This window comes from Lactuca sativa, chromosome 6 (assembly GCF_002870075.4).
Source record: "Lactuca sativa cultivar Salinas chromosome 6, Lsat_Salinas_v11, whole genome shotgun sequence".
NCBI lineage: Eukaryota > Viridiplantae > Streptophyta > Magnoliopsida > Asterales > Asteraceae > Lactuca > Lactuca sativa.
In genome coordinates, this window is record NC_056628.2 from 67589344 (window position 1) to 67608439 (window position 19096).

The following is a 19096-nucleotide window of genomic DNA, read 5'->3' on the forward strand; positions in this document are numbered from 1 at the left end:
TTGAAAACTTCGTTGGGCTTATAATTCATTTTCCCCGCAGAGAAATCCTATCTCCCCGTTCCTGTTTATTATTGCAATGGAGGGACTCAACATTGCCCTTAAAGAAGCGTTCCAAAAATCAATAATACAAGGTATTTCATTCCCCATAAGTGTGGTCTATTTGTCACACCTTTTTTATGCAGACGATGCGGTTTTTACTGGAGAATGATCGAGAGCCAACTTCAAAAACTTGTCGAGAATTTTAAAGTGCTTTCATGCGGTGTCCGGCTTAAAGGTGAACACTTCCAAAAGTCCAAATTATACTGTATTGATGTCTCTGATCGTGACTTGGCTGCTAGTGCAAGGGTTATTCTGGTGGGGGCCAACATGGGCCTAATAAAAAATTGGAAACCTTTGATTGATCGAGTCCAAACACGTTTATCCTCGTGGAAGGCTGCTACTCTATCATTGGGCAGGAGGCTTACACTCGTGAAATCTATGCTCGGTAGCCTTCCCTTGTATATTTCTCCATCTTTAAGGCCCCAATCGGGGTAATTGAAACATTGGAAAAAAATAAGAAGAAGGTTCTTGTGGGTGGGGTGGGGTTGGGGGGGGGGGGGGGGGAGGGGGAGGGGGAGGATGAAGAAAAAGGGAAAATCCACTGAGTAGTGTGGGATAAAGTGATTGCTCATAAAGAAAATGGAGGCCTTGGTGTTCGTTCATTGAGGGCTGCCAACTTTGCACTACTTACTAAATGGATATGGCGAATTAAGGAAGAGAAAGACACGGTATGGAAGAATGTAATCATAGCAATTCATAATCTGGATAGGAATAGGAAACCTATCAACAAATTAGTTAAAAACTCAATCATACTAGTTTCTAGTATGAAACATGGATAGGAGCGGAACCTTTAGCTGCTCGCTTTGGTGTATTTGGTGTATTCGGAGGGCGAGGAACGATATATTATTTAATAACATTCCATTAAAACCGGCTAAAACAACTAATAACGTGATCTCATCGGCGTTTGGATGGGTAAAACATAGGGGCAAAATGAGAAATGGAGTTTGGGTGAAATGTTGTTGTAACCCATTCACCATCTTGTAAACTGTCTTGTTTTTGGTGTTTTTTTTTTTTTCCACTGCTTCTACTTGGTGGATCTATTTCCAGCTTGGCGTCTTGCCTAATTTGGTTGATAAATTTTTTGCCTGTTCTAAAAAAAAGTAGTATAAGTTTTAAAAGCCGTTATCAAAATCGTAGATTAGTAGTAGTGGTTGGGAAGTTGACAAACGTTGTACGCTTGTACTAATCACACAAATCATCATGATAGTGGTAGGAGGAGCTGTATTCAAATCATTACTAATTTTTATAAAATAAATAAGTATCAACTATCAACCTTATAACCAATTGGCAACTGAATAACGACTTTTTACTTTGGCATAATTACCAGAAAACCAAATTAAAAATGATTTCATTGATAGCAATGACACTTGTATTAAACTATAAATGAATTGTTTCTAATTCCTTTTACTAAACTCCACTGTCGTTGTCCTATCTTTTGTCATCTCTAGCCCTACTTTGCTACCATTGGTCGTTTCAATTCAATTAAACAGTTTGACTTTCTCAAAAAATAAAAAAATTATCAAGTTGACAAATGTCTTTGGTCAACCCTACTATTTACCATCTACTTCAACTTTGACACCTCATGTGAGAGACCAATTCCACTTGAATCGATTCAAAAACCTTGTACACAGATAGATACACCATTACACATTTGAACCCTCCTGCTTCTATATTGAATTCACCCATCTTCTGAGTTGCTCTCGGTTAACGGAGACAATGGGGTTCCCATCTAGGGTTCAACCACAACTACCACCGTTTTGTTCAATTTCCTTTTGGAATTTGATCATCTTTGTTGGCGTCTGTATCATCATGTTTCAGAAATCCAACGCTCAAACTTTACGAACTGATCCTTCTGAAGGTACTATACTATACTATTACCACTCTCTCATACTCATTACACCAATTATGAGTTTAAACTAATTTACCTATGAAGAGAGATAATCCAACTTAATTATCAATTATTTTCATCAAGATCTTGTGAGGGAGTTTGGCTAAGCTTATTTAAGGAGATTTTTAACTTATTACCGGTATAAGCCAAAACTAGTGTTTTGCTAGACTTTTTAGATTATAGCTTATAGCGATTCCACACCGGAGATATGTTGTTTTTTTATAAGTCACTCCTTACGGACTTATCAAAAGTTTACCAAACACCTTGTTCAAAACACCCTTTTTGATACCGCTATAAATCAGTAAATTAACAAGTTAAAAAATTCTTATAATTTAAAATAAACTATCCCAAACATCTTGTTTATTTTGATACAATCAGTTCATATTTGACCTCATTCAAAAGTGTTAAATAAACATGAAAGCTATTTATGGATTCCGATAATCAAAATGTTTAAAATTTCGGTTTCAAATTAGCCTATATTAAAATCTCTTCTTTTTAAAAGAAATTCAAATTTATTCCAATTGTAAAAATCCTTTAAAAAAATAATGAAAAGATTTTCCAAAAAAAAAATGTTTTTTAATCGGATAAAGATTTCCGTAACCTTTTAAACCAATATATATATATATATATATATATATATATATATATATATATATATATATATATATATATATAACAATTTTAACACACGAGTATATTTAAAATTGTAATAAAAAAACAAACATAAATTTATTAAAGTAATGTTTTAATTGTAAAAATAGATATAATAAGAATATATAATAATAATAATCTTGAATAGCAATATGTTTAAGAAATATTATTTTCTTAAACGTTGATGAAACGTTTACACACTTGAATAGTAATTATTTTTATTAAAAATATTAAATTAAACTAGAATAAACATAAAAAACTATGTATTCAAATAAGAGGTAAATAAATAAATAAAAATATTTAATATTATAAAGATAAATAAAAATAAATTAATAAAATAAAAATAATTAATAATATAATTAATTATTTAAATTAAAAAAATACTAGTTATATAGTATTAATTATATTAGAAAATAAATATAAAAAACAAAACATGTGTTAATTAGTGAACTGTTTATCCTTCTAAGAGGGGAGCTCACAATTGATGTTGTTAACATCATGAATTACATTGCAGAAAATAATGTAATTTTGTTGATTATACTTTATTAAATTGTCAAAAATTAAATTCAATAATTAAAGATTATACTTCAGTTGTTTTTAAAAGTTAGAATAATTAAATTCTTCTTTCGGTGAAATTAATTATATATATATATATATATATATATATATATATATATATATATATATATATATATATATATATATATATATATATATATATATATATAGATATTCAAATGTGGATTAACATCTATTGTGTGGACGTGTGGATAATGCTATTCTGTGAGAATTACAAAGAAAATATGTTGTTTGATGATATAAAATACGTTCAATCTTATATAATTATTTTAATTATTAAGCATTTTTACTATAAGAATTAAAATAAATAAAAAACGGTGAATGAGAACAAAAATGAATTAGAATTTGTGAGAATCCATTAAAATAACAATAGTTCTGTAAGATTGAACGTATTCACATTACTAAACAACATATTCTCTTAGTAATTTTCTTAAAATAACATTATCCACACGTCCACGCAATAGTTGTCCATCCACATTATAACCTAGCCCTATATATATAATATTAAATAATATTGGTTGAAGTAAAATGTTGTAATAAAATAAATATAGAAACACGATATAATAAAAAGAACTAATTATATATTTAATATTCTTTGGTTTTTCATTGATATACTTCTAAATATATAAAAAAACGTACTTATATATATAAAAAACATATTAATATTTCTAAAAGGGGAGTAATTCTTCTACATGGTTTTTTTTATCCATCCAATGATATTTACATTTCTTGAAAATTATACCCTTATACCCTCACTTTAGCTATACCCTTTTTTTACTAGTGTCCTTTCTTTCACAAACACACAAACACAACAACAATACAATCTATAATTTCTTTTTAAGAATCCAACTTTATCTATATCCAACCATTTATGAGTGTCATTTCAATGCCTGACAATCGGGTCAGGTTCGGGTTGAAGGGTTGACGCGTCAGAAAACATAAACATAAACTGAACCCAACCCCTATATGTTGGCGAGTTGGCGGGTTACGGATTGGAAATCTCAACCCATATAACCCGTTAAAATATATGGGTTCACAGGTTAGTGGGTTAAACCTAATCTGCATAACCCGTTTGATAAATAATCAAACACAGTTTCAAAAAATAATGTTTTTTCAACATAAATTCGTAAAGTGATTAAAGTCATTAACATAAAAAAGGTTTTCAACATAAAATCATAAAGTCTTTAACCTCCAAATAAAATTGAGAAATGAAAACATTCATACAAAGTGCAATTGTTCAAAAATATCCAAAAACGAATTTGATAATTCATTCATGCTAGAATTCCCATTTCTTCCTCCAACACCGACTTCTTCATGATGACCTTCAAATAGAAACAATATGCAAAATTAATTTATACACAATTAAAGAATATGCGTTCTTCGTTCGTGAATCGTGACTCATGAGTATGTGTGTTTTCTTTTTTGATTAGGGCTTAGGGCATTGCAAAAAATTAGGCACATGATTATACAAATACGGAAGGAAATCATCAAATCAGTTTTTCATTAATAATTAAATATATCTATTTTTGAAATGTAATTATACGAGTTGGTGGGTTGACCTACGAACCCAAACAGGTAACCAACCCAACTCATGAAATAAATGAGTTGACAGGTTGACGGGTCAAAAATCTCAATCCAAATCTGTTTATTGTAGGGTTGGGTCAGTGTCGGGCTATGGGTTAGGTCGAGAGTTTCCACCCGTAGCCATTTCTTTAGTTTCAATCACTAAATCATATGGATTCACTGAACATATGGACTAAACTACTATATATCAATCCCATAATAAGATGCTAATCAGTGGTAAGTGCTCATCTTTTCTTGGAGCTATTTTGGATTTAGCATAGTCTTCTCTATAATCGACAATTGTAGATTGTTTCTTTATCCTAATGGAAAACCTTAAATCATTCAACATTAAGTGGATATTGGGAAATGGAAATACTTGTTATGGTTAGTACAAGTCTTTATCTCTATTTTTCGAAGGTAGTGTTGCGGTGGAAATTTTTTCTATAAATTTTTGATGCTTTAATCTCCAAAGAAGCTTCTTTGATTGCTATTTAGTTCCTGTTGGCGAGAGCTAGAGTTCAACACATGTTGTTATCCTAAACTTGTATTCTTATCTTATAGTTTCCCTTATCATAGGATAGTAAGTTGTATCAGATCTGTATATATAGCCTTGTACCTTGTTCTTTATAAGATATAAGAAAAATCTTGAAAGAGAATTCCACGAATCTATCTCTCTAAATTAAACATGGTATCAGAGCAAGGTCACTGATCCATTGGATTGCAGAAATCTCAATCGAATTGAGGACATCTCTCAAGCCGAAGCAACATGGGCGAATGTGAAGAAGGGTCCGGTCCATCGAATCAGGTCATCGTCAACAATGTCCAAGATCCTTCGTTTCCCACCGGGGTCATTCTTGACGATAACAATTCCCCTCTCTGGTCTCAACTAATGGAGATGAGAATTGGGGCACGTAACAAACTCGGGTATCTCACTGGTTCATCAATAAAACCCACAACGAACGAGAAGGCAATCGAAACGTGGACTACAGAGAATAACAAAGTTAAAAGCTGGCTCATTGACTCGATGAGTCCAACTTTGATGCGGAGATTCATTAGGTTGAAGACAGCAGCGGAGATCTGGGATGCAGTGTCTAAAACCTTCTACGATGGAACAGATGAGACACAACTGTTTGAATTGAATCGAAGGTCGTTCAGTACTCGTCAGAATGGACGCCCATTACCCACGTATTACAATGAATTAGTAAGTCTTTTCCAAGAAATCGATACTAGGCTTGCTGGGGAAGGGGATTCAGTAGCGGAAACCCTTGCAGTCAACAAGGCTATGTCTAGGTTTCGAGTCCACATATTTCTGGCTGGATTAGATTTAGAATTCAATCAAGCAAGGAGTGAATCCTTGAGAAAAGATCCACCACTCACTCTTGAATCCTGCTATGCATACATCAGAAAGGACCACAACCAGCGACAAGCTATGGAAGTCAAAATAGTTGAACCAGATAGCGTTGTGAACGTGGCCACTCGAAACTATCAAACGAAGAATAAGGGCACAAATGGAAAAGGAGGAAACAATCTCTCTTGCACTCATTGTGGAGAGACAGGACACTCAAAACAGAGGTGTTACGAGATCATAGGGTATCCAGACTGGTGGGACTTCACGAAGAAACCCAGGAAGAAGATTGGAAAAGGCCAAGCTGAGGTGGCAACAACAATGAGCCCTGAAACCCCACCCATTGCAGCTCACACATCAACAAACTCTGGTAAGTCTCACGTTGACTTTAAAAAACCTGAATGGGTAATAGATACGGGGCCACAGATCACATGACAAATAATCCTAATTGCTTATCTACTTCGTATACTCCAAAACAAGAAAATGTATACACTGCGAGTGGAGGTGTTGAACATGTCATAGCAGAGGGCACAATTAATGTATCAAACTCTATGGAACTGAATTCAGTTCTTGTAGTTCCCTCTCTATCAACTAGTTTAATATCAGTAAGTCAAATCACTCAGGCACTAAACTGCTATGTGACTTTCTGGATGAATGATTGTGTATTCCAGGATGCGAGGACCCATCAGATTCGTGGTTATGGTACTAGAAGAGGGAGGCTATATTACATGGAAGAAGACTATAGGAGCCAAGTCAATCATGTTGGAGTAGCTGAGTCAAATAAAGCATTGGCGGTATTATGGCATCGCCGTCTTGGGCACATGTCGTTTTCGTACCTTAGGAAATTGAAACCGAACCTGTTTTTGAATTTATCAGACAATACATTTAATTGTGGTGTTTGTGAGTTGTCAACACATAAAAGAAGTTCTTATTCTCCTAGTGATAATAAAGCTATGTTTCCTTTTATGATAATACATTCGGATGTTTGGGGTCCAACCCCAATTGCAACTCCAAGTGGTGCTCGCTATTTTGTTACGTTTATTGATGAATGCACTCGTGTAACATGGGTTTCTCTTCTTAAGACAAAAGATGAGGTGTTCAATGCCTTCAAAGAACTCCACAATCTCGTAAAAACAGAATATAGGAAAGATATTTATACTCTCCAATCAGATAATGGAGGAGAATACATGAGCTTAGAAATGAAAAACTATTGTAAATCTAACTCAATACGACACCAAACATCATGTGCAAGAACACCGCAACAAAATGGACTTGCAGAACGAAGAAACAGGTCCATTCTTGAAATTGTTCGCGCATCCTTATTTGACATGAAGGTTCCCCGTCAATATTGGGGTGAAGCAGTCAGATCGGCTGCATATATTATGAACAGAACACCCTCGAAAGTTATAGAGTTTGTTACACCAATTCAAAAACTCCATGATATCATTGGCACCACTCAAAAACAAAACCTTGAACCACGAGTGTTTGGATGTACCGCCTATGTACATCAAAGTATTGGCAAACTTGAACCACGCTCAATTCGATGTGTATTTATCGGATACGCAGACCTGAAGAAGGGGTATAGATGCCTTGATCCAAGTAACAATAAAGTGCATGTGTCATGTGATGTATCCTTTCACGAATCTGTACCTTACTTTAATCATGAGGGACCACTTCAGGGGGAGAAAGGCGTTGAAGTGACCCCTAATGAAACTGTGGTACAGGGTACGAATGATGGGGATTTCCTAACAGACTTTTCTGATGGCATGGAGGCAGTCAATGTAACGAATCCTTCTGATTCTGATGAAAATGAAACAGGACCAACTGATATCGGTATGAACCAAACTGATACTAACACTGATACTAACACCAGTACTAGTGAGACACAAGGTACTCAACAAGTAACTCAAGAACGTGGAGTAAATATACCATCAGAAAATGAAAATATAGTCTATGATGGGTATATATCTCGTGAAACTGAAAGTGATGGGGAAGTGTCGAATGCTGAAGACATAAATACACCAAGGTATCCCTCTCGAAGCACACGAGGGAAACCAAAAAGGCAATATGAACCATAATTAAACGCAAAGGGAAAGTATCCAGTCAATAATTATGTATCACAACACCGTCTTGATAAGTCACATGCTCTGTTGGTAAAGGAATTGGATGCTGTTACTATACCGGTGAATGTGGAGGAAGCCTTTAAGGATTCTAGGTGGAAAAAGGCAATCAATGACGAAATGGAGGCATTACAAAAGAACAACATGTGGGACTTGGTTAACCCACCTCATGGGGTTAAAATGGTGGGTTGCAAGTGGGTATTCACTGTAAAACTCGATGCAGAGGGAAAAGTAGATAGATTTAAAGAAAGGCTCGTAGCAAAGGGGTATACTCAGAAATATGGGATCGATTATGGGGAAACATTCGCACCAGTGGCAAAGATTAATACAATTAGAATTATTATATCTCTTGCTGCAATTAAAGATTGGCCATTGAAACAATTTGATGTTAAGAATGCTTTTTTGAATGGCATTCTGGAGGAGGAAGTCTACATGGAACCACCATCGGGTATCAATGCAAATGGAAAAGTATGCAAACTGAAACGGGCACTGTATGGATTAAAGCAGTCACCACGTGCATGGTTTGGAAGGTTTTCTAAATTCATGAAAGAAATTGGTTATAAACAGAGTGATGCTGACCACACTCTGTTTGTGAAAAGGAGATCAAAGAAGGTGACAATCCTCATAGTTTATGTAGATGATATGGTTGTGACAGGAAGTGATGATGAGGAGATAAATAAACTTCAACAAATATTAGCAACTGAGTTTGAATTAAAGGATCTAGGAAATCTGAAATATTTCTTAGGAATCGAAGTTGCAAGGGTATGTTAAACTGTAAACCCATTGACACACCTATTGAGGTAAACCATCACTTGGAAAGTACTGAAGATCAGGTCCCCGCCAACAAGGATCAGTATCAGAAGTTAGTTGGGAAACTGATTTATTTATCTCATACCCGACCGGATATTGCATATGTTGTGTCTGTTGTGTGTAGGTTCATGCATGCCCCTCGCGAGAAGCATATGAATGCTGTTTTTCGAATTCTAAGGTACCTGAAATGATCTCCAGCAAGAGGTCTATTTTTTTGGAAGAAACAAAACTTGTGATGTAAGTGCTTTTACCGATGCTGATTGGGCTGGGGATAAGTCTGATGGAAAATCCACATCAGGTTATTTCACGTTTGTCGGTGGTAACTTGGTTACTTGGAGAAGCAAAAAACAGAAATTGGTCTCGAGATCAAGTGCAGAAGCAGAGTTTAGGGGCATGGTGAACGGGACTTGTGAATTGTTGTGGATAAAGCGAGTACTTAGAGATCTGGGAGTAAAACTAAGTGAACCAATGAAGTTTTACTGTGACAACGAGTCAACAGTGAAGATTGCAAATAATCCAGTTCAGCATGATAGAACAAAGCATGTGGAGGTAGACAGACACTTCATCAAGGATCACCTAGAACGGAAAACTGTGGAGTTGCCACATGTAGGATTAGAAGACCAGCTAGTTGATATGCTAACTAAGGCAGTTTGTGGAAGAGTGTTCTACAGCTCTCTTGACAAGCTGGGAATGATAGATATACATTCTCCACCTTGAGGGGGAGTGTTGGCGAGAGCTAGAGTTCAACACATGTTGTTATCCTAAACTTGTATTCTTATCTTATAGATTCCCTTATCATAGGATAGTAAGTTGTATCAGATCTGTATATATAGCCTTGTACCTTGTTCTTTATAAGATATAAGAAAAATCTTGAAAGTGAATTCCACGAATCTATCTCTCTAAATTAAACAGTTCCCTCATGAAGACTTTGGTTTAAAGAGGCTTTTGACCTTGGTTGATTTTTCCCATTGATATAAAAATTATAGATGGAACCAATAATCCATGGTGTGGTGTTTTGATCGAAGATGAAGGTTCCAAAAAGTTAATTTGGGTTTTGCATGGCTTAAAGTTGTAAGGTCTCAAATTTCATATCAAAATTTTTATTTTCAAGATAGAATATAATATCAACGTTGTTTTCAGTAAGCAATATAAAAACCATTTATTCATCATTGTAAAAGTATAGTTTCAGTAAGCAATATAAAAACCATTTATTCACCATTTATAAGCAGATATCCGTCATCCCTAAGACCTGTTGAGCTTCCAACTGTTCTCTTAGTTTGCCCGAAGGCACATAATGAACTTCCCTTAGGTTCTAACAATTGCCTAGTAGGCCTGACGGTACATATCTAACTTCCCCTAGGTTACAACATATACCACCAAGTAGACTAACCAACATAAACACACAATCGTACCCTAAAAATACCCATAAAACCTATCTCACTGGACATAGAATGTCACACATAATAATTATATAATAAGAAAACACACCTTAATCAAAAGAACTAAACACACAATCCCACAATCCTCAAAGAGTTAGCTACTACAAAGGTAAACCCATAATATATTGAAATTGTGAAAGGAGAGGTGATCGATTTGAGAGTCTTTCTAGTTATTGTTGTTTGATCGAACAAGAGTATGGAGGATAATAATGTTTTTACGGTGAATGGAATGGTTATGAAGATCTGTACGTGTGAGTGTGTGGGAGTAGACGTAGGTTTTGAAAAAAAAAGGTGGAGCTTTCGATTACTTCAATAATTATAATTAAAATAAGGTATAAGTGTCGATATATATAAATATTAGTGGAAAGATAAAAAGTTAACGTGGAAGTATCAACCCCTTCTAAAAAACATAAAAATACTTATTTCTACTTTAATGGTGTAGTTATACTTCTAAATGCACATTTATACTTCTAAAAAGTATTATAAAAAATAAACCGTATAAATAGGCAAAAAAATCTATATATAAAGATATAACATTTAAAAATAACATATATACAATGTTTCGTTAAACATTTTTTCCTGTATAAAACGTTTTTGTGTATTAATAGGTATAACATGGAAAAACATACTTAAGATAAAAATGTAAAAAATTTATAAACTTAAGGGTTATTTTGCGAATTTTATTTTATGGTAACACAGAAACCTGTTAACATAGGTAAAGGGGAAAAAGTAGAGAAAAGCTTGCAAAGTTTCTTTTGCACCAAAAAGTGTTAGGGTATAACCGTATTTTTTGACAAACGTAAATGCTTTTGTGACAACATCCCGATAATCCCAATAATGTATTATGACTAAGTTTCTAATCGGTGTGAGACGCGACATTATGATAAAGTTAAACCTCAAGCTATATAAGCCATGATGTTTTTCAAGACATCACTTCAGACGAATTTTGTATATCTATAAAAAAAAAGAAATCACAAAGCTATAGATTTATATAAAATATATCAAAATTTTCCTTTTAGAAGAAGTATATAACACCTAATAACAGAAACTTAACAAAACTCAATATTTTCATGCCTGATGTGGAAAAAAAAAGAAAAAAAACATGCCTCGAAAAAAAATTCATGCCCTGGCGGAGGCGCCACGCCTAACATCGCCGCCACAAAGGTCTTCGAGACGTTGTAATCAAGCTTTGTACCATGGAACGTCTTTGCACACCTTTTAGAAATGATTATGACAATCTGCTGTGCAGTATAATACTAAGCGAAACCCTACACCATCGATCAATAAGCCATCGCTCTCTTTTTTTGATTGAACAGTAAGAGCTTTGAATTCGATATTTGACCAATGGGATGTTCGAATCCCGAACAACGAATGGAACATAAGCGGAGAACCATGCAGCGGAACAGCACTTGGACCAGATTTCGACAAGGATAACGGCGTCGCGCAAATCGAATGCAATTGTACCTTCGACAGCAACACCACTTGCCATATTACCAAATTGTAAGTCTTTCATCAACTTGAATCACTTTTCTGATTTAAGTTTATAAAAAAAGCAACCCCACTTGACCACTTGTATGCAATGTCATATGAACATGTAATTTCAATATAGCCTATAATAAGACAAAAAATGAATGTGTAATGCTATAATCAGTTAGATATCTATATGATCATTTGATTAAAGTTGAAATGATAGAATCAGTTTACCTAATAAGGACTTTTTACATGTTTTTGTCTTCTGCAAATGCTTTTTCTTGAGATTTCTCATCTTCTTGTTTCCAGGAAAGTCAGTAAACTTAGCAGGAAAGGGGTTATTCCTGATGAACTTGCTGCTCTAACTTATCTTACTCATCTGTACGCAATTCTCTTTAACCTTTCAATAACTGTTTTTTCAAATTTCTTTTTTCAAAATTATTAATAATATCTTTCACTTGTTCAGGAAAATTGATCAGAATAACTTCACTGGTACCTTGCCAACATTCCTTGGAAATTTTTCTGCAATGGTGGTCTTGTAAGTGTAGCATGTTTATTTATGTAATATGATTACATTACCCTTTTTCTCTTATTAGTTTTTATTTATTTTTTGTTCAAAAAAAGATTTTATTTATTTTTATTTTGTCTGAACAGGTCACTTTCCCACAATCAATTCTCTGGTACAATACCCAAAGAGATTGGAAATCTTAAAGAACTAGATTTGCTGTGAGTGCCATTTAATATTATTTGCTAATTTAGATCAAGTTTTGTAATGTATTTATAATTCTTCTATTGTTTTCTTATATATTATAATATTATTGTAGGGCAATTAGTTCCAATAATTTTTCAGGCAGTCTTCCCCCTGAACTTGGAAACCTAGTCAAAATGCAGGGCCTGTACGTTTTTATTACAATACTTAAATTATACATAACATGACACAATAACTTTTTTTTTTTTTATCTATCTGAATGGAAACTAAATCATACATTTTTAATTTTTAACTAAAATTTGCAGATATATGGACAGTTGTGGTTGTGGTGGTGAGATTCCCCCAACATTTGCCAACCTCCGAGAATTACGTCACATGTATTATTTATTTTTCTCTCCATTCATTAATCTATTTATTTTTTAAGGCAAAAAATAGTATATGGTCTATGTGTTTTCTTTCTTATCCATGATAGCAACATACTTATATTGATTTACAGAATGTCATCGATTATTTACCTATCATAGCAAATGCACTTGCATTTTGCTATCAATGTGGTCATTGTACTTTATTTATTAGAAGTGTATGTATGATGTTAATATGAGTAAAGAATTGTAACTATATTACTATTATGTGTAAAGAAAATGTAACTATATACATATTGCTATTGTTGGTAAAAAAAATATAAGTGTGTTGCTATTTCCTCCAAGTTGCCCTTTTTTTTTTAGTTATTTGTTGGTTTTTCAGGTGGGCATCAGATAGCCCTTTTTCTGGAAAGATACCTGCTTTTATAGGAAACTGGACAAAATTATTGAGACTGTGAGTAAGAATGGTTTTATTTATAGCACACAATTTTAAGCTACAAAATTATCATTTATTTATTTATTTATTTTGATATTTTAGGAGACTTCAAGGGAATAATTTTGAAGGTCCTATACCAGCTAGTTTTTCAAATTTGACATCATTGACCTCTTTGTGAGTTACAGTTTTTTTCTCTTCATCGTCATGATTCATTTAAAATACATGAATTATAATGAATCATAACAATAATGTTAAATAAATGAATCATCACAATTCAATCATTCTTCCGTGAATCAGATAAACATAAACGAATTTATTTCATTCTCATTGTCCAATGAATAATGCTCCATAGTTTATTTATTGGAAAAAAGAGGAGAGAAAGGAAAGGAAGATCATACTAATATTCCCTACAAACTGTCCTCCCAAATTGGGAAGAATTGGAGAGAAAGGAAAAGAAGCAAGTTATGATTCATTTAAAATAAATGAATACTAAATTATTGGTTTTAAATCATTACCGAATATTGGGTTTGTATATGGAAATATGTCATGATGGTTTCTCACTTCACACCAAAATTTTAATATCTCATTTGTCTATATAAAATGAATTACTTTTATACATGAAATTTTACAGGCGAATAAGTGACTTGCAGAATTTTAGTTCATCTCTTCACTTTATCACCAACTTGAGGAATCTAACTAACTTGTAAGAAGCTTGGATTTATTTGAGATGCAATGATATCTGTATATATTATTTCCTGTAATTTATAAATTTATTTCAAATTACTAACCTTTTTTTAATGTTTCAACCAGAATTATAAGAAATGCATTAGTTTCTGGTCGTATTCCAGCCGACATTAATCAACTGCAAAACCTAATTACACTGTAAGTTTTTATGCAAAACTCCAAGAGGCGTTTAATTTGGTTCCACATAATGTTTTGGAATGAATGAAATCTATCAAAGGAATTGTAATCTATCATGTCTTTGGTTGGCACGAAATGGAATGAAATTTGATAATAATATTTTTTTTTTTTTGAATTTCATTTTTAGTAATAGTTTTTTATTTATTCAAAAATATATAATGAAGGTAACAAAAAAGTATTAACAGAATTGAATTCCTTCCATATCTACGCCTAGTAATGGTGAAATCCTTCAAATATGAAGTTTGAAGCAATCTAACGGAATTAAATTCCATCCATTTGCTAGCCAAACACCTGATGGAATGGAATCTAGAATTCCAATTCCTTTAGATTACTTGGAACCAAATACACTCTAATAAATAAGTTTACATAGTTCTATTTAAGGCAGGAGATAATTACCGTTCATGTTTTTTTTGGTAGGGATTTAAGTTTCAACAATTTAAGTGGTCCACTTCCAGAAACATTAATGAATTTGACTTCCCTCATTTCCTTGTAAGTTATCTTTAATGCATATTATTATTATTATTATTATTATTATTATTATTGTGTTTGGTATGGTCAGGTTTCTTGGAAATAATAGCTTGTCTGGTTCTCTTCTTCCTGAAAAAAGTGTGAAACTTCAGAATATGTAAGTTGATTAGTGATTACGGGTATTTCAACATGTTTACCATTTCAATTGATTTACATTTTCATTTTCTTGAATTAATAAAATTTATATTTCAGAGATTTGTCTTATAATGAACTTTCTGGATCTTTTCCTCTGTGGGTGATTCCTTCATTTGGATCGGTTAAGCCGCAATTGTATGTTTACTTTTCTGTTTTAATGTCACTTTTCTTCATTTTCAAAAATGAGTTCTTTTATTTAATTTTATAATCCTATTAATTAATTATGTATTGAAGTTTTTGCCTGTTATTTCAGGAATTTGGTGGCTAATAACTTTAAGTTTGACAACACAAACATAAGGTAACCATTTAAATTCTCACTCTATATTTGGCATAATCAATGTTGGAAGATGTCATATAGCTAACTATAAAGATTAACTTTCTTTTAGCTAACTGTAAAGATTAACTTTCTTTTCATGGAACCGAAATAAACAGAGGTATAATTCCATGGTCTTGTAAGTTCACTTGGTTGGAACTTGCTTCAATTACAAGAAAAAAGAAACAAGCTTGTAATAGGTAGAAGGAAAAATGTAACGATGGAAGAATTGAAACAAAATAATTACTTGGTGAACATGAATAAACTCATAAATAAGTAACCTAATTGGATTCTAAAGCTATGCAAGAGATAAAAAAACTTAAATATGTCTACTTTCCTAAAATGCCCTTGATTTAAACTAGACAAAGCAAACTCCTAAATAAAGAAACTGATTAATCCAACAATCACCCCCTTAATAGGTTTGGTCATACCGCTCGTTCACAGCAATGTCGGTTCCTTTTCGAGTAGATTTGCCTCTTGTTTTTCCCATTTAGGACACTCGTTGCTATAGTGACCAAACTCAATACATTTGTAACATTTAACATGACTTTTATCTCGGACACGTTCATTACCATCTCAATTTCTCCCGAACCCTCGACCTCTTCCCCGGCCACGTCCAAAATCCCGATTTGAACCTCCATTTCCATAATGCTTACAAACATGTGATCTTTCCTCACTAGCCAACATCAACCCACTTTGAGTGTCCTCCACTTACTCGATTCCTCTTATACGGTCCTTGTATGCCTTCAATCTACCAATGACTTCATCAAATAACATCGAATCCAACTTGAAACATTGCTCTATTGAAGCCACAATTTGAAGAAATGACTAAGGCATCAAATCAAGTACGATTTTCACCAAATCAGCTTCTTCAAGTTCGTAACCAAGACTCCTAGCTTTTGAGGCTAAATCGGATAATTTCGTCACAAAATCATCGATCGTTTCACCCTCTTTCATGCGCACACTTTCAACCTCTCTCTTTAAGGTTGCAAGCCGAGCCATTCTCACCCGATTCACTCTTAAATATCCCAATTGAATTCTGAAGCTATGCAGGAGATAAAAAACTTAAATATGGCTACTTTCCTAAAATGCCCTTTATTTAAACTAGACAAAACAAACTTCTAAAATAAGGAAACCGATTAATCCAATAGGTCTTCTCGTTAATCATCAAAGGGTTTATATAAAGTGATACAAAACAATCTCGATAATGAAGGGATTGGATTACAACAAATATGGTAAATATACTAAAAATATATTCCATTAACAGTCAACAACAGTTTGAGCGAGAAAGAGTTTGTTGGCGTTTTGCAGACCATGAGGTGATGTTGTCACCCAAAAATATGTAGTAACCAAAAGTGGATTGTCGTGTGTTAGGGAATATTCCTCGGTCTCCGTCAGTATAGAAAATAAGTTGTGTAGGTGCCAATAGTAGAGGTTGAGAATGTGATCAAGAGTACCCTTAAGGTATTGTCTGATGCGTTTTACACCTCTAAAGTGTGGAATGCGTGGAGCATACATACACAAGCATATTTGTTGAACTTTGTATGCTATGTTTTGCATAGAAAAAGTAAGATATTATGGTGTGTTTGCCAAGTTGCGATAAAGAGATGGGTAAGTAATAGGTTTTTTAATGGAAGCACTTAGCTTCAAAGTAGTGCCAACCGATGTAACTATCGGTTTGCAAAGTTCTAGGGCAACTGTTGTGATGATCTCTTTGAAATACTTACATTAGGTTAGGAACATGCTTTTAGCTGAATGAGTTACCAATTTGCCATAAAAATAAGATAGTTGTCCTAAGTTAGTCGTTTTAAATTTGGATTTTCGTGTATCAGTGATTGATTTATGTCTCTAACTTTGTTAATGAGGTCGTAAGAACAATGTCATCAAAATTAAAGAGGAGGTATGTGATATGTAAACCATGTCAAAAGGTAAATAGTGAGGTATCACTCTTACTACATATGTGAAACCTATCTTTAGCAGGTTTTGAGAAAATGTTGATACCATGCTTGTGGGGCTTGGGTGAAGCCATAACGTGATTTTCATAGTTTGTAGACACAACTAGTATACACGAGGTTAAAGAATCCCAATGGTTGGTGCATACATGGTTTTCTTGAGGTTACTATGCAGAAATGCAGTTTTGATATCAAGTTGGTGAATTGGTTAGTTTTGGACCATATCCAATCTTATAGTTCGTATAGTCCTGGATGAAACTTTCATTACAATCTACTCTAACTTAATGTAATTTTCCATTCACAACTATCTTTCCTTGTATCGTTTAAGAGTACCATCAATATGAAACATGTGCCAAAACAACCACTATGTGCCTAATGATCTCAATATCGGTGGGATGTGGAACCAATTCCTGTTTAAGCAAAGCAATTTTGGTTTAAGTAGTGCATTATATTCTACAGTGATGGCATTCTTCTACTTTTGATCATGCATGTTAAATTTATGATTGGTAGGGAAATGAGAGATGGTTTAAGTATATGGAGTAAAAAAACAGTTAGGTTTGTGGATACCACTTTAGATCTTGTTTGCATAAGGTGCGATGCAGAAGAAGGTAAAACCGTAAAAGAGATGAGGATGGTGATTGGTTGTTATTTTGGTTTTGATGGTGGCTCGATGGTGGAAGAGGATACGATACATTGGGCTGATTGAAAAGGAGGCTGGTGAGTGTTGAGAGAGGGAGATTGGGCTACAACGACGAAGTGGGTTGGCTATGGTGGGCCAGTTCTTGAGGACCGACAACAGTGGGGTGAGGAGCGGTTTTTGTTTTGGAGAGTTTTGGAAAGTAAGTGAGGAAAGTGGATGGTTTGGGGTAGTTAAGGAATTTGTAAGAAATAGTACGGTCCTTATAAATGTTGGAGAGAAAAGTTAACCTTGGTAAACGTGAATTGTATTGTATATCTTAGAATGTCACGATTACATAAGGTATGAATAATAGATATATTTACATTATGATCCCTCTAGAATATAAACATGTAATTAATGCCTAATATTTATAACATTTGTCTAATATTTCCTCGCAAGCTAAGGTTGGGGAGCGACTCTTAGCTTGGACCGCAAGAACTGAAAACGTTGAGAAGGTAGCGGTTTGGTAAACACGTCTGATCTGGACATCTGTATTGATGAACTGAACCAGAAGTTGTTTTTGGGCAACCTCTTCTCTAACAAAATGAAAGTCAACTTCAACATGTTTGGTACGGGCATGAAAGACATGATTAGCAGATAGGTATGTAGCACCAAGATTATCACACCATAGAATGGGAACAATATGAGTAGAAAATCGTAGTTCCTGTAGAAGAGTTTGAAGCCATGTGAGTTCAACAATTGTATTAGCTAAGGCTTTGTACTCGAATTCTGTTGATGATCGCGAGACAGTCTTTTGTTTCCTAGCAGACCACGAGACAAGATTAGAACCGAGATATATAACATATCCTCTGGTGGATCGACGGTCATCCGGGCAACTAGCCCTGTCAGAATCAGAGAAAGCATTCAAGGCATTAAAAGTGGAATCTATGTAAGCTTGAATAACACTATCAAAATTGCGTTGAAATAAAAGTCCACTTGTTACTGTGCCAAGTAAGTAACGCAAAATGCATTTAACCGCAGACCAATGATTCTGAGTTGGAGAGTGCATAAATTGACACACTTTGTTTACCGCAAACGAAATATCTGGGCATGAAAGAGTCACATATTGAAGTGCACCAACTATTTGGCGATATTTA

The 19096-nt window shown here is 33.9% G+C and overlaps 1 protein-coding gene across 1 annotated transcript in view; it reads left to right on the plus strand.

The window, feature by feature from the left end:
- The first annotated feature begins 1685 nt into the window (after nucleotides 1-1685).
- Nucleotides 1686-19096, plus strand: part of LOC111877515 (probable LRR receptor-like serine/threonine-protein kinase At1g56130) — a 32916-nt gene continuing 15505 nt past the window's right edge. Inside the window, exons 1-15 of the mRNA XM_023874041.3 lie at nucleotides 1686-1957; nucleotides 11811-11994; nucleotides 12274-12345; nucleotides 12431-12502; nucleotides 12619-12690; nucleotides 12789-12860; nucleotides 12979-13050; nucleotides 13418-13489; nucleotides 13574-13645; nucleotides 14103-14174; nucleotides 14282-14353; nucleotides 14810-14881; nucleotides 14952-15017; nucleotides 15113-15190; nucleotides 15309-15353. Coding sequence (XP_023729809.1) covers nucleotides 1816-1957; nucleotides 11811-11994; nucleotides 12274-12345; nucleotides 12431-12502; nucleotides 12619-12690; nucleotides 12789-12860; nucleotides 12979-13050; nucleotides 13418-13489; nucleotides 13574-13645; nucleotides 14103-14174; nucleotides 14282-14353; nucleotides 14810-14881; nucleotides 14952-15017; nucleotides 15113-15190; nucleotides 15309-15353 — 1235 coding nt within the window. The 5' untranslated portion in view covers nucleotides 1686-1815. The remainder of the gene's footprint in view (nucleotides 1958-11810; nucleotides 11995-12273; nucleotides 12346-12430; nucleotides 12503-12618; nucleotides 12691-12788; nucleotides 12861-12978; nucleotides 13051-13417; nucleotides 13490-13573; nucleotides 13646-14102; nucleotides 14175-14281; nucleotides 14354-14809; nucleotides 14882-14951; nucleotides 15018-15112; nucleotides 15191-15308; nucleotides 15354-19096) is intronic.